Below are 26,304 nucleotides of genomic sequence, written 5' to 3'. Positions count from 1 at the left end.
AGCACGACCAATCGGGAAGTCAATCAATGCGAAGTACCTTAGGCACCAATTGAATAAGCAATGTTGACTGATATTTAAAGACTCAAGACAAGTACAACAATTTATATGCGCAACTAGACTGCGCAACTAGACTCTAGAAAGTCACAATGCCTGGAAAGTCACAATGTCTGTGGGAAGCTAGCCCTCTAAGTGGAAGAGAGGACCTTCCAATGAGGAGGAGGAAAGGTGGCTTCATGACTACCCTCTTACCTCAACCTCTTGGAGGTGGCTCTGATACCAAATGAAGAGACATGGTGGTAGGGAGAGCACCAATCTAGTACTAGAAACTAGGAATGGAATGGAAAGATGGAAAGCATGATGGAAAAGGCAAGAAAGTACAAGTGCAAGGCAATAACCAAAGTACTCACATGATATAAAGCTTGATGTTGACTGATGTCATAGACAATAGACAAGTACAACACTATATAGTATGACACTAGACTCTAGAAAGCCATAGTGTATATGGGATAACTCCCAATATGACACGTGGCATGTCTAGGACTCACTCGACTATAAAACACACCTAGAACACTCATTTTAGAGGGGACGGGTGGTAAGGATGACCGAACAGCCCCCCTCTCATCGCCTTCCAGTTCTCCAACTTGCTGTCCCTCTGCTTCATCGTTCTCCCTCCTGACGCAATCTCCTAGCAGCTCGTTGCTTGCAACGTGCTTTGGGATTCCGTCGTCACTGGTGTCCACTCCTTTCCTCACGATTCTCTTTCCCTTCCCTTTGGCCTTCAGAGCTCCTTCACTCCACATTCTTCATGGCCGATTCAGTAGACCCTGGGCTCGCTATGGGTGATCAAGATATGAACTACCATGCGGAGGACCAGGGTCTCTACGACGATGATTTGATTACGAAGTGAATTCACCACTGCTCTTGATGAAAAGTTTGAGCAGGTTAACACGAATCAAATGGGGTTGACACAACAACTCCAAGGGATTCAGACTACACTCATACTTTTGACTAGCACTGTTTAGGCGCTCACACTTGTGGATGCCATGCCTTCAGTGTTAGGTCCGAACATCACTCCAGATCCTTTTCCCGAAGATCAAAAGTCTCGTACCAAGGAGGTTGTTGACACTTGGTTGCACAAGTGGCAAGTACACTTCCAGTTTCACCCTTACCCGGATGACAAGAAAATACAGCTTGCAGTAGGGTTTATGTCAGGAAAGGCTTTATTGTGGTGGAAGGAACTCCGACCCAAGCTTGCAACATGGATAGAATTCGAAGAGGTCTTCAGGAAAGAGTTTCTGAAGGAGGAAGATTATGATATCGTAGGCAAGCTCAAAGCCCTTGAAATGTCTAAGCTGAATCAGACTTTTGAGGTTTATCTTCAGAGGTTTCTGGATTTGCAAACCAGAGCTACAAAGATGGATCCAGTGACCTTGTTAGGTTTCTTTGTGGATGGTTTGCTTGACTCGTACAAGTTATAGATCAAGAACAATAAGTGTACCACTTTGCAAGAGGCCATGAATTACGCGCGCATCTATGATGATACCATGGCCAGCGCAAAGGGAACCACAGTTGCCGACACGGGTGGGAAGAACAAGAGGAAGTTCTTCCAGTCTACCACTGGTACCGGGGAGTCGAAGTCTTTAGACAATGCCTCCAAGAAACATTCGACTCAGGCGAAGAATGGTCGTGCCCGTTTCCTTCGTACCTTGAAGCTAAAGAAAGAAGGATGTTGCTTCATATGCGAGGAGCGGGGCCACACTAGGAATGATTGTCCTAAGCGCAAGAACCAGAAGCAAGCGCCGGGACCGAAGCTCCATGCGGGTCTAGGTACCAAAGCTAAGGGAGCTAATCAAGTTTCGATGACAAGTATTTCTGTAAATGTCATTACCAGCCCACTTTCTTGTAATTGCACTTTTAATAATTCGTTATTTGGCTCCCATGATCTTTTCCGAGTTTATGGAGAAGTCAGGGACCAAAGAGTGCACATTCTCTTTGACCCGGGCAGCTCTCACAATTTTGACCACTTGTTTAAGCTGTATGGTTTGCCCTCTGACATAGTTAGCGACAGGGACTCGAAGTTTACAAGTAACTTTTGGACACTTGTTTTTGAGAAGTTAGAAACTAGTTCCTTAGATCATGTACAATCTGATGGCAGTACAGAGAAGGTCAACCAATTGGTTGAAGATATGCTTCAGGCATATGTTTCTAAGAGACAGTCTTCATGGGAAGATTATCTACCTATGATAGAATTTGCTTATAACAGTGCAAAGCATTCGAGTACTGGTTACAATCCTTTTATGCTTATGTATGGGTTTCAACCTAAGTCATCAGTTATGGTTGGGTTAAAGGGATCCAAAATGTTGCTGCAAAGACATTCTTGCAAGACATCCAAGAAATGTTGCAGTTTGCCAAGGAGTCTATTAGAAGTGCCCAAGATCGGGACAGATTTTATGCTAATAGACATCGTTCACCTAGAGAGTTCTCTGAAGGAACGATGGTATATTTGTGTATTCCCAAGGAATCCAAGAGCCTAAGTACTGGTTTGGTTCCGAAGTTATCCCCCAGATACTGTGGTTCGTTCAAGGTTATTAAAAGAATTGGACCAGTTGCATATAGACTAGAATTGCCTCTTGATGTTAAAGTACATCCAGTATTTCATGTCAACAGAAGAGTTATTGGGTGTGGATGATCTATTTGTTTCTCCTCAAGAAATAATAGAAGTTACAGATTTAACTTTTATTCCACATGAGCCTAAGAGTATTCTTGAATTTCGTGAAAGGCAGATTCATAATCGAACTATTACGGAATACAAGATCAAGTGGAAGGATCGTGTTGAGGAGGATGCAACATGGGAGACATTACAAAACCTTCAGAGGACATTCCCGGGTTTTTAAGCGAACTCAAGAGTGAGTTCTTAGAGGAGGGGAAGTATGTCATGTGCACGGATTGGTATCCAACGTGTACTGGGTACACAAGACTAGCTCAGGTAGCCTGGGGAGGCTTAGAGCTAGGTAGGCTTGATTCTCGGGTTGAGTGGCAAGGTATGAACCAGTTAGAAGTCTTCGCTATTTTTGGCGCTTGGGGCCCGAGTCTATATAAGGGGCCCAGGGGTTCATTTCTCAGGGAGCAAGTCTTGTTCCTAGGTGCTAGGTCTGATCCTGGATTGAGTCGCGGACGCGCGCCTGCATCATAGCGTAGCCCAAGGCCCAACAACAGATCCCAGGCTTCACAGCGCCACCTGGTGGTCTGGGACACCAAGCTAGTTAGGATCTGGTTGGGAGTTCGTGCCTGTAGCTCAGCTCGTGGCTTGAAGGGGACATCTCCTGATTTGGGATCGCATCCCGTAGATGTCATGGTTGGGCGGTGAGCAGCCTGCTCAGTTTTCTCACGTTTGGTGTGTTCTTGTGTTTGCTTGCAAGTCAAAGGTTTCAGGAGTGCTAGGGTTGTGTCAAAGGGTGAATGCGGACGTTGGACCTCCATCACGAGAGGATCATTTGGCTGAATAGTGGCCCCTGCCGTTGGGGGGTGGGATCTCCACGTATGGGCTCCTGCTGCCCACTGCTCCTCCGCAGGTTCCTCTTGAAATACTCTCTCTCTCTCTCTCTCTCTCTCTCTCTCTCTCTCTCTCTCTCGTCCTCTGCCTGCGGCACTTTCGAGCCTACTTGCTTGGTTTCTTTTTCTTTTTAATCTGGGTCCAGTCCCCTTCTGAAGGGGTCACCTAGGGGGTCTGGGACTCCTGCTGCTCTTGTCTGGGGGGTGCTGGGCCCTGGCCTGCTGACTCTGCCTTCTCTGCGGGGGTGGGGGGGAAGGAGCTTGGCCTTGGCCGTGGGGGCAATCTCTGGCTAGGTGACCCATCTGTCTGCAACGAAGGCATTGGCTTGGTAACCCAGAAATGGCTCTCAACCAACAGTCTGATCATGGGGACCCCATCGTCTGCTACCACTGATGCAGCCGAATCTAGCGGAGACTCCAACACAGTGCCAAATGCTTGACCAGTGTAGGGGAGGATGGCTCTATATTCCTTTGGGAGCCCCGGGAAGCGGAGTGTAACCGAAAAACGGGGAACATGGTGAGTCGTGTCCATGTCCTCCACTGTAAAGCCATGGTACCAAGGGAAGAGGTACACCAAATGCGGGCCAAGGAGGATGGGGCTCTGCTCCACAAGTGTCCAGGTAGTGTCAGGTGTCATGTGCACGGATTGGTATCTGACGTGTACTAGGTACACAGGACTAGCTCAGGTTAGCCTGGGGAGGCTTAGAGCTAGGCAGGCTTGATTCTCGGGTTGAGTGGCAAGGGTACGAACTATTTATAGGTCTTCGCTATTTTTGGCGCCGGGGCCCGAGTCTATAAAAGAGGCCCAGGGGGTTCAGTTCTCAGTGTGCAGTTGGGAGCAAGTTTCGTTCCTAGGTGCCAGGTCTGTTCTTGGATTGAGTCGTGGACGCGCGCCTGCATCTTAGCGGAGCCCAAGGCCCAGTGGCAGATCCAGGGCTTCACAGCGCCACCTGGTGGTATGGGACACCAGGCTGGTTTGGATCTGATTGGGAGTTCGTGCCAGTAGCTCAGCTCGTGGCTCGGAGGGGACATCTTCTGATTCGGGATCACATCCCGTAGATGTCATGGTTGGGTGGTGAGCAGCCTGCTCAGATCTGATGTTGTGTGTGGTTTGTTTGCAGATCAGGGGTTTCAGGAGTGCTGGGATGTGTCAGTTGGTATCAGAGCCAGCTCTTGAGGTAGGAACTTCTGATGCGGGAATTTTTGACGAATTTTTCCTCCAGGTATGCGCTAAAATTCGAAATTTGTTGCTGCGTTTTCTGCTGGGTTCCTGGGTTAGCAGGGGTGGACAGAGGTAGGAAAAGGAAGAAGAAAGGAGGGAGAGATTTCGAGATTCCTGAAGGAGCCTGTGAGAGAAGGCTGTAGGAAGCTGGAGAGAGAGCAGAGAAGTAGGGGAGAGAGGCAAAAAGGCTGCGAGGGAGGCGGAGAGGTGACGACTAGGCTGTACGGAACCAGGCGGGTACATGAAGAGGCGCTGTAGGGCAGCGAACAGGCTGTGAACAGCCTGTGTAGAGGGTGCTTTTTTCGAAAAAAGCACCCCCTCCAAAGCTGGGGGAGCTTGGCCTTTTTTGGAAGCAGGGCTTCCTAATAAGGCTGCCCTGCTCCCTATATAGATGGGGCAGGGTACTAGCCCACCCACAACCTCGCAAGGTGCCTTGTACGCCTGCGCCAGCCCTGCGTCAGCCTATCGTGCACCTGCGCCAACCGCCATACAGCCTGCGTCAGCCGCTGTACGGCTTCCGTCAGCCACTGTACGGCCTGCGTCAGCAGCCGTACGGCTTACGTCAGCCGCCGTACGGCTTACGTCAGCAGCCGTACAGCCACGTCAGCTGTCAGTACTGCTGCGACACTTGTACGGTCAGCACGATTCTGGGATCGCTGCAGGACTCCGTACACTACATCCGGCATCGATTTCAGCTAGACTCCGGGATTGTTGCGCCTCCGGGTTCGCCAGTTTTCAGCATCTCCTTCCGTCATCATCTCTTGGGACGGTTTTCCTCTGCTCCATTCTCCTTTTGCGCTTCGATTCAGTCAGTTATTTCTCTCAGTTTCTATTCAAATCAGATTTCAGTCATGTCTGATGCTCCAAATCCCGAGTTCACCATGGGAGAGTAGGATTTAGATTACACTCCTGTGGGAGAGGAGGATCAGGGTCTCTATGATGACCTGATAACCAAAAAGGCCTTCAGTGAATTTACGACTGCTCTAGATGGAAAATCCGAGGAGGTCAATGCTAATCAATCGGGGTTGACACAGCAACTCCAGGGGATACAAGCAACTCTCACACTTCTGGCTAGCACTGTGCAGGCACTCACGCATGTGGATGCCATGGCTTCAGTGCTAGGCCCAAATATAACTCCAGACCCTTTTCCAGGCGACCAAAAGTCGAGAACAAAGGAAGTAGTTGACACTTGGTTACACAAGTGGCAGGTACACTTCCAATTCCACCCATATCCAGATGAGAAAAAGATCCAGCTTGCAGCAGGGTTCATGTCAGGTAAAGCCTTGCTATGGTGGAAGGAACTCCATCCTAAGCCCGATACATGGACAGATTTTGAGGGGATCTTCAGGAAGGAGTTCCTGAAGAAGGAGGATGATTACGATATCGTTGGCAAGCTCAAAGCCCTCGATATGTCAAAATTAAACTTGACCTTTGAAGTTTATCTTCAAAGATTTCGGGATCTGCAAACCAGGGCTACTAAGATGGATCCAGTGACCTTGTTAGGTTTCTTCGTGGATGATTTGCCAGACTCCTACAAGTTGCAGATAAAGAACAACAAATGCACAACGTTGCAGGAGGCCATGACTTATGCGCGCATATACGATGATACCATGGCCGGTGCCAAAGCAACCACAGTTTCCGACACGAGTGGAAAGAACAAACGCAAGTTCTTTCAGCATACGACTGGTATTGGGGAGACGAAGTCTACGGACAACGCCTCCAAGAAAAACTTGACTCCAGCAAAGAATGGTAAAGCCCGTTTCCTTCGCACTCTGAGGCTCAAGAAAGAAGGACGATGCTTCTATTGCGAGGAGAGGGGCCACACAAAGAATGAGTGTCCCAAGCGTAAGAACCAAAAGTTGGTGCTTGGACCGAAGCTCCAGGCGGGTCCACGTACCACAGCCAAGGGAGCGAACCAAGTCGCGATGACAGGTATTTCAGTAAATGTCATTACCTGCCCACTCTCTTGTAATTGTACTTTCAATACTTCGTTGTTTGGTTGCCATGATCTTTTCCGAGTTTATGGAGAAGTTATGGACCAACAGGTTCACATTCTCTTTGATCCGGGCAGCTCACAATTTTGTTAATTACAAATTTGTGCAGAAGATGGGGCTGTCCACAGTACCTAGCAACCATACCTATGAGGTGCAGCTTCCAGCTGGGAAGCAGTTTTGGGATCGCAAGGTTGAAGCGCTTCCTATCCGGATTCAAGCCTACACGGGAGCTCTTACATGTTATGTTATGCATCTGGAGCATGTAGACTTGTTGATCGGGATAGAGTGGTTTAAAACCCACAATATTCAGATCGGATGGACGGAGCATACGCTTTCTTTTGTAGATAAGGACACCCAATTTTGTATTCAGTGTGATAAAATTCCCTCTTCTCAGGGGCCTATTGTATCTGCGATGCAGCTTCGGAATATATTAAACAATTCTCATTATGATGTCTATCAGTGTGTTTTGATTCCGCTTTCTTTATTTGTTGTTTCTGTAATTAACAAGAATGAATTAAGTGTGTTTGAACACCGTGAATTGAGAATGTTGTTAGATAATTTTCAGGACGTATTCCCAGCTCAACTGCCGGAAGGTTTACCTCCAGAACGGGCAGTATCGCATAGACTTAGTCCCAGGGGCTCAACCTATCAGTGTTCCACCTTATAGGATGAGCCAGGTAGAGGAGGATGAGTTAGCTAGCCAGCTACAGGATTACCTGAATATGGGCTATATTCGCCCAAGCAAATCACCTTGGGGTGCACCTGTCCTCTTAAGAAAGAAGAAAGATTCTTCCTGGAGAATGTGTATAGATTATAAACGATTAAATAAGGTGACAATTAAGAACCGCTATCCTTTACCTCGTTCTGATGATTTGATAGACCGTTTGGCCGGAGCGAAGTATTTCACTAAGATTGATTTGCGTACGGGTTATCATCAAATCCGTATCTATGCTAAACACATAGATAGGACCGCATTTGGGACTAGGTATGGTCATTACGAGTTCCTCGTATTACCTTTTGGTTTGACCAATGCTCTTGCTACTTTTCAGCAGATGATGAACGATTTGTTTAGGGATTTTCTGGGCAAATTTGTTGCAGTGTTCTTAGATGACATCTTGGTATATAGTCGAATGCTAGAGGATCACATAGGACACCTCCGGGTTGTCTTAGTTGTTCTAAGACAGCATAAGCTCTATGCCAAGATGAGTAAATGTGACTTCTTTATGAAGGAGATCATTTACTTAGGACACAAGATTTCTTCTGAAGGTATTAGCGTTGATTTGGATCGTATCCAGAAGGTTTTAGAATGGCCTATCCCTCAGACTGTGAAACAACTTCGTTCTTTTCTAGGATTTACGGTATTTCTTCGGAAGTCTGTGCGTGATTATTCATATATCATGGCACCCTTGACAAACATATTGAAAGGTCGTGGACGCAGGTCTACCCAGCCGATCTCTTGGAATGATGCAATGAACAAGGCTTTTGAAACCTTGAAGCTTTCTATCAAGGAAGCACCTGTTCTTGCATTACCCGATCCTACCCGGCCTTATGTTTTAGAGGCCGATGCGAGTGATTATGCGATTGGGGCAGCTCTATTCCAAGAGGGCAGACCTGTAGCTTTCGAGAGTAAGAAGCTAGACGACACTCAATATCGTTGGCCCACACTAGAGAAGGAACTTTATGCTGTAGTGTATGTTCTTAAGGTTTGGAGACACTACTTGTATGGTTCAAAGTTCCTTGTATTGACTGATCACCCGTCAATTAAGTATGTGTGTGATGGATCAGAATTGAGGGGAAGGAAAGCTAGATAGGTAGAATTAATGCAGGATTTTGATTTCGAAATACGTTATCGTAAGGGTTCGTTGAATAGTGTGGCGGATGCCTTAAGTCGAGTTAAGTTTGTAAATGCTCTGTCATTTACGGAAATATCCTCAGACCTATTTCAATCCTTGAGAGGGCTATACGCAACTGATAGTCATTTCAGTTCTTATTGGCAGAGAGTCCAGAATGGGAGCTCCATGGTTGACCAGGACTCAGGGATTGTGCCACCTAGGATACAGGCGGCGGGAGGTCAGTGGATGATTAGGAACGGCTTGCTGTTCCGGAATGAAAAGATTTGTGTGCCTGATGTTCTGGACCTTAAATCCAAGATTCTCTGGGAGTGTCATGATGCTCCTAGTGCTGGACATCCGGGTATACATAGGACTCTGTCTCTTGTGAAGCATACCTTTTATTGGCCTAAGATGCGTGCATTTATAGAGAACTATGTAGGTTGCCGGGTTTGTCAGGTTACTAAGGCAGAACGCCTTAGGAGCGCGGGCTTATTACAGCCTTTACAGATTCCAGGTAATAAATGGGAAAGTATTTCCATGGATTTTATTACTGGTTTGCCTCGAACGCGCAAGGGTCATGACTCTATTTGGGTCATAGTCGACCGTTTGATAAAAATGGCTAGGTTCTTACCTACTAGAACAACTATTTCAGCTGTTCAGTTGGCTCACAAGTTTGTCGACCACTTGTTTAAGCTGTATGGTTTACCATCTGACATAGTCAGTGACAGGGACTCAAAGTTTACAAGTAACTTCTGGACACTTGTATTTGAGAAGTTGGAAACTACTCTAAGTATGAGTTCCTCGGATCATGCACAATCCGATGGCAGTATAGAGAAGGTCAACCAGTTGGTTGAAGACATGCTTCGGGCATATGTATCTAAGAGACAGTCTTCATGGGAAGATTATCTACCTATGATTGAATTTGCTTACAACAGTGCAAAGCATTCTAGTACAGGTTACAGTCCTTTTATGCTTATGTACGGGTTTCAACCTAAGTCACCAGTTATGGTTGGATTAAAAGGAATTCAAAATGATGCTGCTAAGAATTTCTTGCTAGACATGCAGGAAATGTTGCAGTTTGCCAAGGAGTCTATTAGAAGTGCCCAAGATCGGGACAGATTTTATGCTAATAGACATCGTTCACCTAGAGAGTTCTTTGAAGGAACGATGGTATATTTGCGAATTCCTAAGGAATCCAAGAGCCTAAGTACTGGTTTGGTTCCGAAATTATCCCCCAGATACTGCGGCCCATTCAAGGTCATTAAAAGAATTGGACCAGTTGCATATCGACTAGACTTGCCTCCTGATGTTAAAGTACATCCAGTCTTTCATGTCAGTAGACTGAAAGAAGTTTTGGGTGCAGAAGATCAACTTGTTTCTCCTCATGAGATTATAGAAGTTACAGATTTGACTTTTATTCCTCACAAACCTGAGTGTATTCTTGAATTTCGTGAAAGACAGATTCGTAATCGTACTATCACGGAATACAAGATTAAGTGGAAGGATCGTATTGAGGAGGATGCAACATGGGAGACATTACAAAACCTCCAAAGAACATTTCCAGGTTTCTTAGCGAACTCAGGAGTGAGTTCTTAGAGGAGGGGGAGTATGTCATGTGCACGGATTGATATCTAACGTGTACTAGGTACACAGGACTAGCTCAGGTTAGCCTGGGGAGGCTTAGAGCTAGGCAGGCTTGATTCTCGGGTTGAGTGGCAAGGGTACGAACTATTTATAGGTCTTCGCTATTTTTGGTGCCGGGGCCCGAGTCTATAAAAGAGGCCCAGGGGGTTCAGTTCTCAATGTGCAGTTGGGAGCAAGTTTCGTTCCTAGGTGCCAGGTCTGTTCCTGGATTGAGTCGCGGACGCGCGCCTGCATCTTAGCGTAGCCCAAGGCCCAGTGGCAGATCCAGGGCTTCACAGCGCCACCTGGTGGTATGGGACACCAGGCTGGTTTGGATCTGATTGGGAGTTCGTGCCAGTAGCTCAGCTCGTGGCTCGGAGGGGACATCTTCTGATTCGGGATCACATCCCGTAGATGTCATGGTTGGGTGGTGAGCAGCCTGCGCAGATCTGATGTTGTGTGTGGTTTGTTTGCAGATCAGGGGTTTCAGGAGTGCTGGGATGTGTCATCAGGGGAGCTCAGTTGGATGAGGAAGACACCTCTTCCGTAGATTGTGACCTCCTGAATGTGGTCACCCTCTACTGCCAAGCTCACCTGGATCCACTCTCGCACTTGTCTTGTTGTGGGTGTAAGGCCCATAATTCTCTCCATGAGTGCCTTGTCTTGGAGGGACGGAACTGCTTGCTGTACCTGTTGCTTGTTGGTTGGAGAAGGACCTTAACGGCTGCGGGATTTGAGGGTGCTGCCATAAAGCCCCTTTGCCCAGACCAAGGGTCACCACCACGATTTTCTTTCTCTGAACAAGCACAAAAGCTTCCGCTGCAAAGAGAGAAAAGATAAAAACTGGGTAGGAAAGCGAAGAGGAGGGGCGGGATGAGGCGGAGAGATGTCGATGGAGAAGGTGGAGAGGAGGCGAGGAGGGGAGCGGAAGAAGACATGCTGAGGGAAGGAGGGAGAAGGCGGGGAAGGAGGCGGAAAAGCAAGGAGGGGGCGAAGAGGCGGGGGGTAGGAGGTGGTGAAGGCAGGGGAGGGAAGGAGGTGGGGAAGGCGAAGGGGGAGGCAAGGGGGCAGTGGAAGGAGGTGGAGGGGCAGTGGGAGGCGAATGAGATGAGGAAGGCGAGAGATGGCGGCGGGAGGACGAAGAGAAGGCGGGGGAGAGGAGATAGCAGGGGGAGGAGATGACGGGGGAGAGGCAGACGAGGAGGGCGGGGGGGAGGCGGAGGAGGCTGCGGGAAGGAGGATGGCGGGGGGGCAGCGGGATCGGCCAGGAGGCAGCGGGGGGCAGCAGCTCACGTGGGAGCTCAGGGATGCATCATAAAATTCGATAATCGGATCGGTACAATCCTACTAAGATGCCATTCTATTCAGCTCGCCTTTTCACCAACTTCTTAAGGAGGGGAGGCTATGGTTGTCTCTAGTGAAGTATTCCCTACTATAATCGGGTTACAACAAGGAAAACTCAGCAACTATGTCTTACACTGATGGAAATTGGGATATGGAAGGGCAGTCCTTTAGGATGAGCAATTTGAGCAATCTACGCATGAGGGAGCCTCTTAGGATGATCAGAGTGTTGAGGCACAGCAAGCTGTAAATCCCTTTGGTGTGAGTGCCTCTCAGTCTAAAGGGTCAAAACAGGCTGAGGATGTAGAGGATGACAATGCTTTGTTTAAGGCACAATTGATGAGTGGGAACACTCACGCAGCTCTCTCAGGACCCATGGTCTCTTGAGTTTATGCATGCTCCTTTGAGGTCTAAGGAGAGAGAGGCATTCTCATGCAGGGGAGCCCAGTGGGGTCTAAAAATAGTCGATTGGTTTGATGCCATTGAATGGACTGCCCTCAATAATGCCAAAGGCATAGGGTGCTCCATTGCAACAATTTTTTCATGGTCCTGGTATGGATATGCATGGCCAAGTGAATAATTTTCAGAATGCAAATCAGGGCAGCAAGCTTTTCCCCAACCCTCTTTGCAGGTGTTCCAGGAAATGGCTGATCAAGCTGTAGATAATCCTGGAATGCTTGGAAACTACCCAATGGCTCAGCCTAGTATGCACGGAATGCAAGGGAATATGTTTGGGGGTATGCAGCCCGCAATGCATAACATAATGTATGGGAATATTGGCAGGCAGCCAAGAATGCAAGGTAATTTTGGAGCTCCCATTTGTATGTGCTTTAGCGATTTGCTTAGTAATGAAACACCAGATTTTCGCGTATTTAGTTTTGCAAAGGATACTAAGTCAGGCGATCCATAATTTGTTGTCTCCTTGGATAAAGAGGGGACGGATTTTCTTAATCAGTTTAAAGAGTGTTTTTTTGACTCATTGCCAGGGGAACTTCCACCCAAGAGGCTTGAGGATCATGGGATTGATACAGTGCCATAGAGTGGTCCACCAAACCAGCCACCATATAGGGTGAGTGTAGCCTAGCAGGAAGAGATCATGAGCTATGCGAGGGACCTTTTAGAGAAGGGGCTGATTCAGCCCGATTCATCTCCTTACTATTCACCGGTGCTTTTAGTGTAGAAAAAGGATGGTTCATGGAGAATGTGCATTGACTATCGTGCATTGAACATAAAAGTTTCCCTACTGCAAGAATAGATTATATATGGGATAGATTGGAGGGATCCACTATCTTCAGCCGCATAGATCTCACTCTTGAGATGTGTCCAAGACAGCTTTGAGGACCAGCTTTGGGCTGTACGAGTTCTTGGTTATGCCATTTGGGCTTATGAATGCTCCTACCACCTTCAACTGGATGATGGATAGAATCTTCTGGGAGCACAGATCTTTTATGGGCACTTTCTTTGATGATATAATATTGTACTCAAAAGATGAGGCAGAGCATAAGAAGCATTTGACAAAAGTATTTGCAGAACTCAGCAAACGCAGGCTGGTCATAAATGCAAAGAAAGTGAATTCTTTATGTTTGAGATTCACTTTTTGGGACACATTGTCTCCAAAGATGGAGTGTGCAGGGACCCTACTAGGATGGAAGCAATCCGCTATTGGCCACAGCTGAAAAACTTGCATGAAGTACGAAGCTTTTTGGGCTTATGCTCGTACTACAGGCGGTTCATACACCACTTTGCTGAAATTGCTTCACTCCGCTATGCAATGTAGAAGAAGAGATCATCTTTTATATGGGCTGATAATCAAATTGTAGCATTTGAGATGCTAAAGGAAAAGCTTACTTAGGATCTAGTATTGATCTTTGCAGATCTTCAAAAAGCTTTTGCTGTCCAAGTAGATGCATGTGGAAAGAATGGCCTTGGAGCCATCATTGTGCAGGATGGATGGGTGATGGCCTATGAGAGTAGGATTTTGCAGGATGATGAAAGACACCTGAGAATCTATTAGAAGGAATTGCTGGCTGTAATTCATGCCTTTCCTACATGGAAGCACTATTTACTTGGGTCTGATTTCATAGTACAGACAAATCATCAGTCTTTGAGATATTTTCTCACTCAGACAAAGTTATCTGAGAAGCATATGGGGCCAAACAAATGGCCAGAAAGGCCCGAACTGGCCGACCAGAACTGGCCGACCAGATTTGGCCGACCAGAATTGGCCGACCTGATCGACCAGAACTGGCCGACCTGATGGGTCAGGCCTATAAAAGGCAGTAGCCCCCTGGCTACTAACTCACTTTTCTTGGAACAGGCTGCTGCACACCTGCGCTCCAGCATTTCTGCCGCCTCTGCCTCCTCTGCCTCCGCTCTTGCATCCTCTCCAGCATCCTCTGCATCCTCTCCAGCATCCTCTGCTTCCGCTCCAGCATCTCTGCCTCCTCTGCTTCAGCTCCAGCATCTCTGCCTCCTCTGTTTCCGCTCCATCATCCTCTCCTGCTGCTGCTCTAGATCAGCATCGACTTATTTCTCTACTGCTGCTGTATTATTTCCTCCAGATCTGTAGCAAACCTTTGCTCTTCTGGCAATAGGTTGTTGACCCAGATATGGTTCAGTTCCAGCTTGTGGAGCTAGTGCAGAGCCCACTTCAGTTGGCTGCTCTGGAGGACTGCTGTTCGCTCCCTCCACAGTTTCTTTCTCAGATATCTCTTCTCTTGTATTGAGTTCCTTTGGTGATATATATATTTCTTCTTCAGCTATTGTTAGTCTTCAGTGTTGTTTTATTTGTCTCCAAGTACTTTCTTTATATGGTATCAAAGCAAGGTGTGCCTGTCGACACCTGAGCCTTGACCTGGAAAGCTTGGAAGATAGATCATCAACTGAAGATGTCTTCTCCTTCTTCCCCGAAGCGATCTGAGCCCGAATCGACCTCTATTCAACCACCATCCTCGTCATATGTCGAGAGAGAGTCTGCAAGGATCGAAGGTGATGAATACCTCTCCAAACTCTTTAAAGAATTTGCTGAATTTCAGAAATGGAAGGAACTTGAAGCAGGTACTCGCACACCTCGTGCTTCTTCTTCTCCACGGTTTTCTCGATACGTCAACAAGGACCTCTATTCAACTTGGAAGAAGCAGAGCAACATTTCAAGTTCGGTGCCGACGAAGAACAAGTATACCCTGACGAAAGAGGACAGGCCGACATGAGGACAATGGGTTATTCGACAATGCCTATCCCACAAGAATCAGTGGAAGGTATGTTGCCCTATCCCCTTGGTGCAAATCCGTCTGTTATGCAAGGCATAGGAACGAGTAATCACGAGGACACAGATCCATACATGCATGTGAACACTCGTAGACGAGAAAGGAGAAATGCGTCAGACAATGAGTTTGCTTTCGGTTCTCATTCTTCCTTCCCTCCCATCCCTCCCATATCTTCCGCTGCCATCTTTCCTCCAGTGGCTTCTCATCGTCCGTCTTCTCCCATGCCACTGGGCTCCTATAGTTTATTTCCCTCTATCTCTCCCGCTGTCCCTTTTCCCCCTCTCATGTCGTATCCCGCCTCTCATGTTTATCCCTCCCCCTCAGGGCCTTCTCCGAATCCTTTTGTTCCTCCGGTGGTGCCGCCTCTCCCTCCTTCTCACTCCGCTCCTGTTCTGAGTCCTCTCATGCATCCACCGGTTGCTTCTCCCTATCATTCCCTTTCTTCCTCTCACCCTGTCTCTGCAACAGCCAAACATGCTTTTACTGATATGACTCGTTTTAATGGGTCTAATTATACCACTTGGTCAAATCTCATGCGCCATGTGCTTGATTCTCAAGACTTATGGGAACTTGTTCAAGGTACTGAACCGCAACCTGATCCTCATGTTTATCCTTATGAGGTAGTTCGCTCGTGGCGACATCGTAATGCCACTGCCATTGTCGAAATCATGCAAGGTCTTTTGCTTGAATTTCACTCTCAATTACAGCATTTTGACCTTGCCTCTGAGCGATGGGCACATCTCACTGACCGCTATGCGGCTCGAGATCGTACTCGTCACATCAATCTTGACCACGATCTCCAGCAATTCCAGATCACTTCTGACGATGATCTCAAGGTCAAACTGGCAGACTACCGGCGGTTAATTGCTGAATGTGCCACAACTGGTCCTTCCAAATCCGAGGATGACCAAGTTATTTTCTTTTTGAACAAACTCCCGTCCAAGTATTTTAGTTTTATGCAGCAAATCATTTCTCAACCCTCCCTTTCTACTTTTTATGAGTTTGAATGTCAACTCTTGCGTTATGCTCGTCTCTACTCTCAAGTCCACCAAAAACATAGTATTCCTGCTTCAGAGGGGGCTTTTCTCTCAGGGATTCAAAAAGCTCAACTCAGCTCTGGGAAGCCCTCTCCCACTCCTGACTCCAATAATTCCTTTGGTATTAAACCCGCCTGGCACAACCTTCCTAAAAAGAACCGGTTTTGTCAGCATTGCCAGAAAGTTGGGCATGTTGATGATGAATGTCGCTCCAAAGCCAAAGGCATTCTCCCACAGCCCCCCACCACGACTCGTCTGCCACCTCGTTGGCGCCCTAGGAGTAGTCCTCCTCCACCTAAAGCTGGCCCTTGGAGACCACAAGGCCATGTCACTAATCATTTCACCCCATCCCCTACCTTCATCACTCCCGAAGGCCTATCTGACTGGTCCACTGGAGATTCTCTAGACTTCACTTCTCAGGCCTTGATCCATATCACCGAGCTTGACTCCTCCCCATCCATGTCTGGATCAGCTTTTCATACTCTTCCATGTGGCTATAAAGCCCCTTGGATTGTGGATAGTGGAGCCACTCATCATATGACCCCTCATCGTGATCTCTTTATTTCTCGCTAACCGGCAACAGGGGGAGTCCGTTGTGGCAATAACTCTGTCGCTCCTATTCGTGGCATTGGTTCAATCACATTTGATACCGACAAAGGCCCCAATCTTGCTCAGTTGGATCAAGTGTTTTATGTCCCCCAATTAGGGGTCAATCTTCTTTCCGTCCATCAACTTTGCCTTCTTGGCCGCACGGTGCTATTTACAAAGATGCATGTCGAATACATAGATGAGACATCGGGACTGTTTTTAGCTTGGGGCGAAGCCCAACCTCATGGTCTGTACCTCATGACACAATTTCTTGAGACTCCCTCCAATATTGGCTTTGAGTTTCATCGGCTTCATGATCTTGCTACCCTGAAAGATCCAACTGACATAGAACGATTGTGGCATTATCGTCTGGGACATTTGTCCTATGACTCTTTATATGAAATGTCTCGGGATCATTTGGTTGATGGCCTACCTCAATTATCGCGAGCCAAAGATATTTGCCGTCCATGCCAATTAGGCAAACAAAGCCGAACTCCTTTTCCTCCTCATTCCACTTCTCGAGCCAGTGAGATATTGCATCTGATCCACCTCGATATTAGTGGCAAATCTCCTGTTCCTTCATTGAATGGCTCACAATATTTCTTCTTAATTGTGGATGATTACTCTCGAGATCAATGGGTGTTCTTCATGAAAGAGAAATCTGACACTTTTTCCTTCTTTGCTACTTGGGCTCGATTGGTCATGAATCAAACAGGGAAGCCTATTGGGATTGCTCGTAGTGATAATGGTGGTGAATTCATTTCCCATGAATTCACTCACTTCCTTCACGAGCATGGTATCCAACGCCATCTTACATCTCCCAATTCGTGCGCTCAAAATGCTCGTGTCGAAAGGAGACAGCGCACAGTCATGAACATGGCACGCTCCATGCTTTTTGCAGTCGAGTTGCCCGAACGTCTCTGGCCGGAAGCCGTGAACACTTTTATCTATCTCCTTAATCGTTGCCCTACTGAGCCCATCCCGAACATGACGCCTTTTGAGGCTTTCTATGGCTACCGACCCTCTATTTCTCATATCCGCATCTTTGGATGATGCACGTACACTCATACTCCCAATGATACTCACGGTAAACTAGAACCTCGTGCTGAACTTCTACTTCTCGTTGGCTACTCAGCTGAAGCCAAAGCTTATCGCTTATTTGATCCTCGCACAAACAAAGTTTTGGTTCGCCGTGATGTGGTCTTCGATGAAAGAGATGTTCTAAAAAATTCCTCTATTCTCCCTGCTGATGATGCACCTACTCCCGTTCCCCTCGAAACCTCTTTCTCTCCCCCCGAAACTTCTTTCTCTCCACCCATTGCTTCTCCCATTCCTCGATCCTCTTCTCAAGACCCGCTGCCAGGGATTCCGGGATTGTTCCCTTAGAACTTCCTCCTCCCGGTCCTTGACGCTCTACCCGGACAGCTTCTTCCACTACCACTGCCTCCATTTTTACCACAGTCTATATCGTACATTCTGAACCTGCCACTTTGCAGGAGGCAGTTCAACATCCTGAGTGGCATCGTGCCATGGAACAGGAGCTTGAGAGCATTGATCGCAATGAGACCTGGATTTTGGTCGATCGACCCAGTCACAAAAAGGTCATAGGAACAAAGTGGATCTTCCGAACAAAACTCAAAGCAGATGGAACACTGGACAAGTACAAAGCTCACTTAGTAGTGCAAGGATTTTGCCAAAAACATGGTATCGATTATGAGGAAACCTTTGCACCTACTGCTCGATTGATATCCTTTCGCCTTCTCCTCGCCCTAGCCGCTCATCACAGCTGGTCTATCTATCAGATGGATGTCAAGAGTGCCTTTCTCAATGGCTACCTTGATGAGGAAGTCTATGTGGCTCCCCCACCAGGTTTTTCTCCTCCTGGCCATGAAAATAAGGTATTCCGTCTCTGCAAAGCTCTTTATGGGCTTAAACAAGCACCTCGGTCCTGGTTCCACCGAATAGACACCTTCCTCAAAACTAATGGGTTTCATTCCACTCCTTTTGATCCGAATTTATATATACATCAATCTTCAGAGGGGATCTGCTTTATCTTACTTTACGTGGATGATCTTTTGCTTTCGGGCTCTACCACCACCACACTTCAATTCATTAAAACACAACTCAGCACCACATTCGAGATGACCGATCTCTGTCTTCTCTCCTATTTCTTGGGCATGGAAGTTGTCCAGCATTCTGGTGGTATCTTTGTTTCTCAACAGAAATATGCTCTTCAACTCCTTGATCAGATCATCCCCCACGAGCCTAAGCCAGCTGCCACTCCCTTGGATCCCACAGTCAAGCTCTCAAAGGACTTGGAGTCTCCTCCCTTTGATGAACATCTCTATTGTCAGGTTGTTGGCAAGCCGATCTGGCTCATTCACACTCGTCCAGATCTTTCTTACTCAGTTTCTATTCTCAGTCAGTACTTTAATGAACCCAAGCACACTCATTGGCATGCATGTATTCGTATCTTGCGGTTCATATGTGGTACTTACTCTTATGGTTTACATTTCAGACCAGGACTAACACTACAGGGATACACTGATTCCGACTGGGCTGGCGACTCGGACAATCGTCGTTCTCATGGCGGCTACATTTTCTTGTTCGGCTCGGCACCTGTTTCTTGGTCCAGCCGTAAACAAGAAACTGTTGCTAGATCTTCTACCGAGATTGAATACCGGGCCTTGTATGATTGTACCACAGAGGCCATATATCTTCGGCAGTTTCTGGCAGAGCTACACTTTCCTTGTATTGAACCAACGGTCCTCTACGTCGACAATAAAAGTGCCATCGCTCTAGTCGGCAATCCCATTTTCTCCAACCGCACCAAACATGTTGGCGTACACTTTCATTTTACTCGCGAGCAAGTGGAATTGGGTACTATTCGATTGATATATGTTCCAGTTGCCGATAATCATGCTGACATTCTTACCAAGCCGGTTAACCGACCTATTCTTGAGCATTTTAGCCCACGGCTTGGGATTGGTGTACCGCCTCCTTCTCCTTAGCAGTATTTGTATACTAGTGCTTTAAGGAAGTGAACAAATCCCCTGCGAGGGCACTCCTTAAGCACCTCTCTTTCTGTACTCTATGATTGTACCATCACTACTGGGCATTTAGCGAAGATGAAAACCTACTTTGTAGGCATCTCCATCTAAATGAAAACCCTCTTACCAAAAAAAAAAAAAAAGGCTGATGAAGAAGATAGATCACCCCTAGAACCATTTTTTGATTACCCTTGGAACCATTCTACCTTGGACATTGAGAGGGGGTGTTAAGACAGGCAATCTTCAAACGCAGAGGCCAGGGCCAAACAAATGGCCAGAAAGGCCAGAACTGGCCGACCAGATCGACCAGAACTGGCCGACCTGACCGACCAGAACTGGCCGACCAGATGGGTCAGGCCTATAAAAGGCAGTAGCCCCCTGGCTACTAACTCACTTTTCTTGGAATAGGCTGCTGCACACCTGCGCCACACCTGCGCTCCAGCATTTCTGCCGCCTTTGCCTCCTCTGCCTCCGCTCTTGCATCCTCTCCTGCATCCTCTGCATCCTCTCCAGCATCCTCTGCTTCTGCTCCAGCATCCTCTGCTTCCGCTCCAGCATCTCTGCCTCCTCTGTCTCCGCTCCATCATCCTCTCCTGCTGCTGCTCCAAATCAGCATCGACTTATTTCTCTACTGCTGCTGTATTATTTCCTCCAGATCTGTAGCAAACCTTTGCTCTTTTGGCAATAGGTTGTTGACCCAGATATGGTTCAGTTCCAGCTTGTGGAGCTAGTGCAGAGCCCACTTCAGTTGGCTGCTCTGGAGGACTGCTGTTCGCTCCCTCCACAGTTTCTTTCTCAGATATCTCTTCTCTTGTATTGAGTTCCTTTGGTGATATATATATTTCTTCTTCAGCTATCGTTAGTCTTCAGTGTTGTTTTATTTGTCTCCAAGTACTTTCTTTATAGGGAGGGTAAAAAGAATGTAGAGGCTGATGCATTGTTAAGGAAACCTTAGGTTTCCGCAGTATCCATTGCCTACCACAGTGGGTTGGATGCAATGAAGGGTCAGAATGCTCAGGATGAGGATTTCTCAAGGATTTATGACCAGTTGTCTGATAGTCAGCGTCATGAGCATTATACTCTCAAAGATGGCTTTCATATGATGCATGGTCGCCTTTGTGTCACAAAGCAGTTGAGGTCAAAGGTTATGATAGAAAGTCATGCTCCATTGTGTGCAGGGCATAGAGGCATTGTATGCCAGGGTGAGTGCAGGGCATAGAGGCATTGATGCCACGGTGAATACAGTGGAGCATTGAGACAGATGTGGATGCTTTTATTAGAACTTGCATCATCGGTCACAACGTCAAGTTTGACCGATAGAAGACACCTGGATTGTTGCAACCATTGCCAATCCCAAATAGACGGTGGAGAGCATTGCCATGGATTTTATAATCGATCTTCTTAGGACACCTACGGGGAATGATGGCCTTTGGACTATTATCTTCCGGTTCAACAAGCAGGCACATTTCATTCCAGTGAGAAAGAAAATTACAGTGGATCACATGGCAAGATTGTTCATGTAGAACATTTTAACTATCATGGGATGCCTCAGTCTATCGTTAGTGAGAGATCTACCTATGACAAGTCTGTTTTGGAGAGGGATCTTTGAGAATATGGACACTTCTTTGAAGTCTTGATCTTCTTTTCATACTTAGATAGATGGGCAGTCCAAAGAGGCTAATTCCACTCTACTCTACTTCCTGAAATATTATGTGTTTGAGCACAAGACAAAATGGTAGCAGTATTTGCCCTCAGTGGAGTTTGCTTACAACAATATTGTGCGTACTCCTATCAAGAAAGCTCCATTTGATATAGTGGAAGGAGGAAGGAAAGTCTCGTCTATCTTGCATACTAAGGATAAGATGTTTGAGGCTGATAAGTACGTTGAGAGCATGGATGTGGCATATCAGAAGGTGAAGCAAGCTCTCCAAAAGACTCAGGCAAAGCAAAAGAAAGCAGCTGATTGTCACTGCCATTCGCTAGTGTGTAAAGAAGGTGATTGGGTTCTTTTGGGTTTTGAAAAGGCAAGGCTGAAAAATAAAAAGGACAAAGACCGGTTGTTCCCCAAGTTGAGTATGAGATACTATGGGCCTTTTCAAATTTCAGAGAACATCCGTGATGTACGTTACAGGTTCAAGCTACTGGATCATTGGAGGATTCACAGTGCTTTCTATGTGAGTCTCCATTAGCCTTTCTAGGGGAATGTGCTAGAGGATATGCCTTTTTAGATGCATCTAGAGGTTGAGGAGCTGGATGAGATCCTAGTTTCAGAGCTGGTTTTGGCACATAAAGAAAGGAAGGTAAGAGGTAGAGTTTCCCGTCGCTACTTGGTGAAATTTTGGGGAATTATTCACCATTGCATCCAAAGTGGCTGGAAGAGGATATAGATACACTTCAAGTGTTACAACTCTATCTGGAAGCTTTTCAGCTTGAGCCAACTTTGTTGTGGCTTCTTTAGGCTCACAGGCTAGCGTAGGTCTGGAGCATTGCCTGATGCTCAAGAGGGGGGTAGTACCTTTGTTGCTTTGATATAGACAGGCTCAGAGATCTAGAGGTTGCTTGGTGACATTGTATGTTCATCCGAGTTACTGTGTTTCCTGATAGTATAACTGTCTTGGGACTTCTACGATCAGTGTGCTCTTCTACGATCAGTGTGCTAGGCTCTCAATAATCATATATGCTACGTGCGTCTATGATGGTATATTCACATGTATTTCAGTTATTGCATATCCTTGTAACATCTAGGTGCAATTGAGGTCACTTGCCATGTTTCAAGAGAGGGGTATGTCATGACTCATGAGGGCATGAGTTTTTTAGCTTGCATGTGCATAGGACCCTAGGGATTAGTGCTTTGGGGGTGAATTCGTGGGTTGGTCCAAAGACGGGGCAAAGGAGCACTTTAGCTCCCAATTTGTATTTGAAGTATTTGCTGAATATTATTAATGTGAAAGCATTGGCTGGTTAGTTGTCTAGTACCGTCCTCTTGTTGGCTGGTTAGTTGTCTATTACCGCCCTCTTGTTGGCTTTGACAATGGTTTTAGCATGCCTAGAAAGGGCAATTCAAGAGGACAGTGCTATGCCCTTCTTCTTGTACACCGCAGATGTCTGTAGGTAGCTAACTCCCCTTGGTTCCTCAGGAGACATTGTTTGGAGCAGCAATTGCTGCACGTGTACTCATCAAGTTTTGGTCTCGATTGTCGATCAGCCTTTGGCCGTAGAAGATTTCCTATTTGGTGTGGCTAGTGGCTCATGGTGGCCTTCCCATAGGTCCATGGCTAGTGTAAATGCAGAGGGGTGGTACATGCCAGTGCTGTATGGCAGGCGACTAGGAGACGGTTGCCCAATACTTGTCAAGCTGCAGACACAGATATGATAGTGCTTGCTTAGGATTGTTGTGAGGATTGATGAGCGCATGGAAGCCTGTAGAGATGGTCTCTCTTCAATACTTGGTGGACAGTGAAATATTTGCATGCCAGTAGATCTAGGATTTTAATGCCACCCTCTTGATAGCTCACCCAAAGTTCTAACTTGTCTTCGGAGGACAGTGCCTGGGGAACAGGTGCAGGCATCACTATGTGGAATGTTTAGGTCCTCCACACTGGTTGTTGGCACCTGCTTCTAGCTTTGCAGTGAGTTGGGACCAGGAAGGGCACGATAGCCAGTTTTCTCTTTCAGCGCCTCACAGATAACTGGCCCGTTGTATGGTTTTCAAATATCTAATAGAGATGTGAATAACTTACAAAAAATAGATTACCGTGTATGTGTGTGTGTGTGTGTGAGAGAGAGAGAGAGAGAGAGAGAGAGAGAGAGAGAGAGAGAGAGCATACAAGATATCTATGCAGGTATGTGTATGCCACCTTTTGGATTCTTACTACTTGCTTTCACAAGAAACGAACCTTCTATTTTAACTGTTTGGAAATTTTTTATCTTTTAAGAGCTAAGTGCTAATCAATATTAATTGAAGTGCCTTTTCAGGTCAGTAGTGTTGTTGGAAAGATTCCATCACCTGCACAAGCTATTTATTCCACTTCAAAGCATGCTGTCAATGGATATTTTCATTCTCTTAGAGCTGAGGTGCATGCTCTTCAGAAGCTCATTTTGCATATGGAAATATGAAGAGTGCAAGCTGAAAATATTTTCTTAAACAGATATATCACTAGTTTCTTTGTTCTGTTTGAAGTAGTTTATTGATTGTTGTGGACTTCTTTCTAGATGAATTGAAGACATGTTGACATTGAAAACTATATTAGCATGCACTATTAATGACAGTAAATTACTAGACTGTCTTGATTTTTGACCAATTTATCATTGTAGTTACCAGGGAATGGGAACGTTGTGGAAAATTGGATGTCGGAACAGGAACGTTCCGGGAAGGGGGAAAGGGAACGAGAACACGACGTCATACACGACATGTCATCATATGACATAAAACTATGCTAGAAAATGAAATTTCACCTTGTGAAGTTTTCTTCCAAGTTGCAGCCTGCTGGTATTGTGATAATTCTTTCTATCTTAAATGGTGCGTTGCCCTATCAGCTAGATTTAGATTTAGATGCTCATTGGGGAGAGACTAAAATGCAAGCAGTTGTAGCTTGAATGAAGAGATTTTGGACTACCTTTTGATTAGCCTTCTCCTTTAGTGCTAGCCTTCATCATGGCTGAGTCTGCCCTTCATCTCCGGGGTGCCGAGAGAAACTCAGTACGAAGACTTTGTACAAATGGATGCTCAAGTATGTGTGGGTGTGTGGATTTGTATGTGTGAGAGCATATTTTTATACTATGGTCTACACCCACTGTTGGGCGCTGATGACGTCAGTGGGGATGTCATAGTAGCTAGTCCCTGCTATGCATGATGGAGTTTATGGTTTTCAACCTTGTGAGTGACTATCATGAGATTGAAACTGCACTATGTTGTGTTTTTAGAGGATGAGTTTGGGAATGTTCCTGGATTCATCTAGGTATATGCTTCTGCCGTATTAGCGGACATGCAAATTTCACCTTGTGAGGTTTTCGTCCAAGTTGCGGCCTGCTGGTATTGTGATAATTCTTTCTATCTTAAATGGTGCGTTGCTGTATCAGCTAGATTTAGATTTAGATGCTCGTTGGGGAGAGACTAAAATGAAAATGTTTAGATTTCACAAGCAATTGTAGCTTGAATGAAGAGATTTTGGACTACCTTTTGATTAGCCTTCTCCTTCAGTGCTAGCCTTCATCATGGCTGAGTCTGCCCTTCACCTTCGGAGTGCCGACAGAAACTTAGTACGAAGACTTTGTATAAATGGATGCTCAGGATGCTCAAGTATGTGTGGGTGTGTGGATTTGTATGTGTGAGAGCATATTTTTATACTATGGTCTACACCCACTGTTGGGCGCTGATGACGTCAGTGGGGATGTCATAGTAGCTAGTCCCTGCTATGCATGATGGAGTTTATGGTTTTTAACCTTGTGAGTGACTATCATGAGATTGAAACTGCACTATGTTGTGTTTTTAGAGGATGAGTTTGGGAATGTTCCTGGATTCATCTAGGTATATAACATTTTACAGCTTTAAACTTTCTACATAAGCTCTAAAATACCCATTTGAAACCTTCAAAGAGATTTTTTTTTTGGGGACATTCCGGGGCCGTTCTGATTCCACCTTGCTTCCTGAAACGGCGTTCCGGATGTCGGAGCACCGTCCCCTGTAACTATGATATGGGGGCCCTACCCCCTCATTCTCATCCTTTTTATTATTTATTCATTTGAACTTCTCTACAGATCTGTTAAGGAAAACAACAGTAAGTTGTAGCATTATCATGGTCATCTTCAGTCATGGGATCGCCCCTACCAATGGCAATCATCCCTCGAGACCTTGGATGAGTGAACTTGGACTCCACCATCCTTCCTTGGTACTTTGAACCCTTCGGGAGTTTGCCATCTCCGATACGTGGTCCTTTTTGTCCAATAACAATTACAAAGGAGGCTAACATAATTAGAATAAAGATTTGAAACCAAACTACACAACATAGTCACCCTGACATGGGATTAAACAACTCCCTCTAGTCCTGAGGGAAGAGGCCTGCCGTAGATCCCTGTTTCCAAACTTCTGTAACATTAATTCCATATTACTGTTTATTACCAGTATTCCACGCAAATTAAGAGACTTAGCAAAAACTGCATGCAAGAAAAGACTAGTTCCCTGATGTAGGAGCTGAGTGGACTGCTCAAATACACTTGAGCTGGCTGCAACTAAACTATCCTTGCTCACTGGAATTGGGACTGTCAGAAGCTGTAAGTTGGCTGTGAAATGAGAGCCTAGGACTGAGCAAAACTGAGCACGAAGGCTGGTCACAATTGAGCATGAAGGCTGGTCATAACTGAGCATCAAGACTTATCATAATGGAGCATGAAGACTGGACAGTTCCTAGGCAGCAACATGCAAAAGGGCAGCTCTCAAGAAAGACAGCAAACTCAATGCCTAGGACAGCTCTTTAATGGCACTAACTCCAACTGTCACTTCTCTTCACAAAACACATATCCGCTTGCTTGGCAATTCATTTATTCCATATCTTAGATTTTGGAAATTGCAGGATCTTTAAATTTAGGATGTTTGTGAAAAGAATGCATATGTTTTCCTACTGTTCAGTTAGGTACTAGTAGTTGGCTAGAGTCTAGCATTTGAGGGTGGACCCCCATTGAAGGGATTATGGGCATTAGTGTCCCACAAGTTGAGACAGATCTGTATATGAGAAACGTAAATACCATACCCCATCCGTATACCCAAACGTGGGACCAAATCCAATGCATAGAATTATACCAA

At 46.2% G+C, this 26,304-nt stretch overlaps 1 protein-coding gene across 1 annotated transcript in view; it reads left to right on the top strand.

Annotated features, from left to right (window-relative positions):
• LOC147885584 (uncharacterized) overlaps nucleotides 1–23,945 on the top strand; it is a 31,023-nt gene extending 7,078 nt beyond the window's left edge. The window contains exons 8-9 of the mRNA XM_087396154.1: nucleotides 23,481–23,579; nucleotides 23,820–23,945. Coding sequence (XP_087252280.1) covers nucleotides 23,481–23,579; nucleotides 23,820–23,945 — 225 coding nt within the window. The remainder of the gene's footprint in view (nucleotides 1–23,480; nucleotides 23,580–23,819) is intronic.
• The last annotated feature ends 2,359 nt before the right edge of the window (nucleotides 23,946–26,304 follow it).

The sequence above is a fragment of the Dipteris shenzhenensis genome, chromosome 25 (genome assembly GCF_047967505.1).
Source record: "Dipteris shenzhenensis isolate YYH24624 ecotype China chromosome 25, Dip_SZ_1.0, whole genome shotgun sequence".
In the NCBI taxonomy this organism is placed as follows: domain Eukaryota; kingdom Viridiplantae; phylum Streptophyta; class Polypodiopsida; order Gleicheniales; family Dipteridaceae; genus Dipteris; species Dipteris shenzhenensis.
Note: the sequence above shows the minus strand (reverse complement) of the source record. Positions and strands in the feature narration are given on the sequence as shown.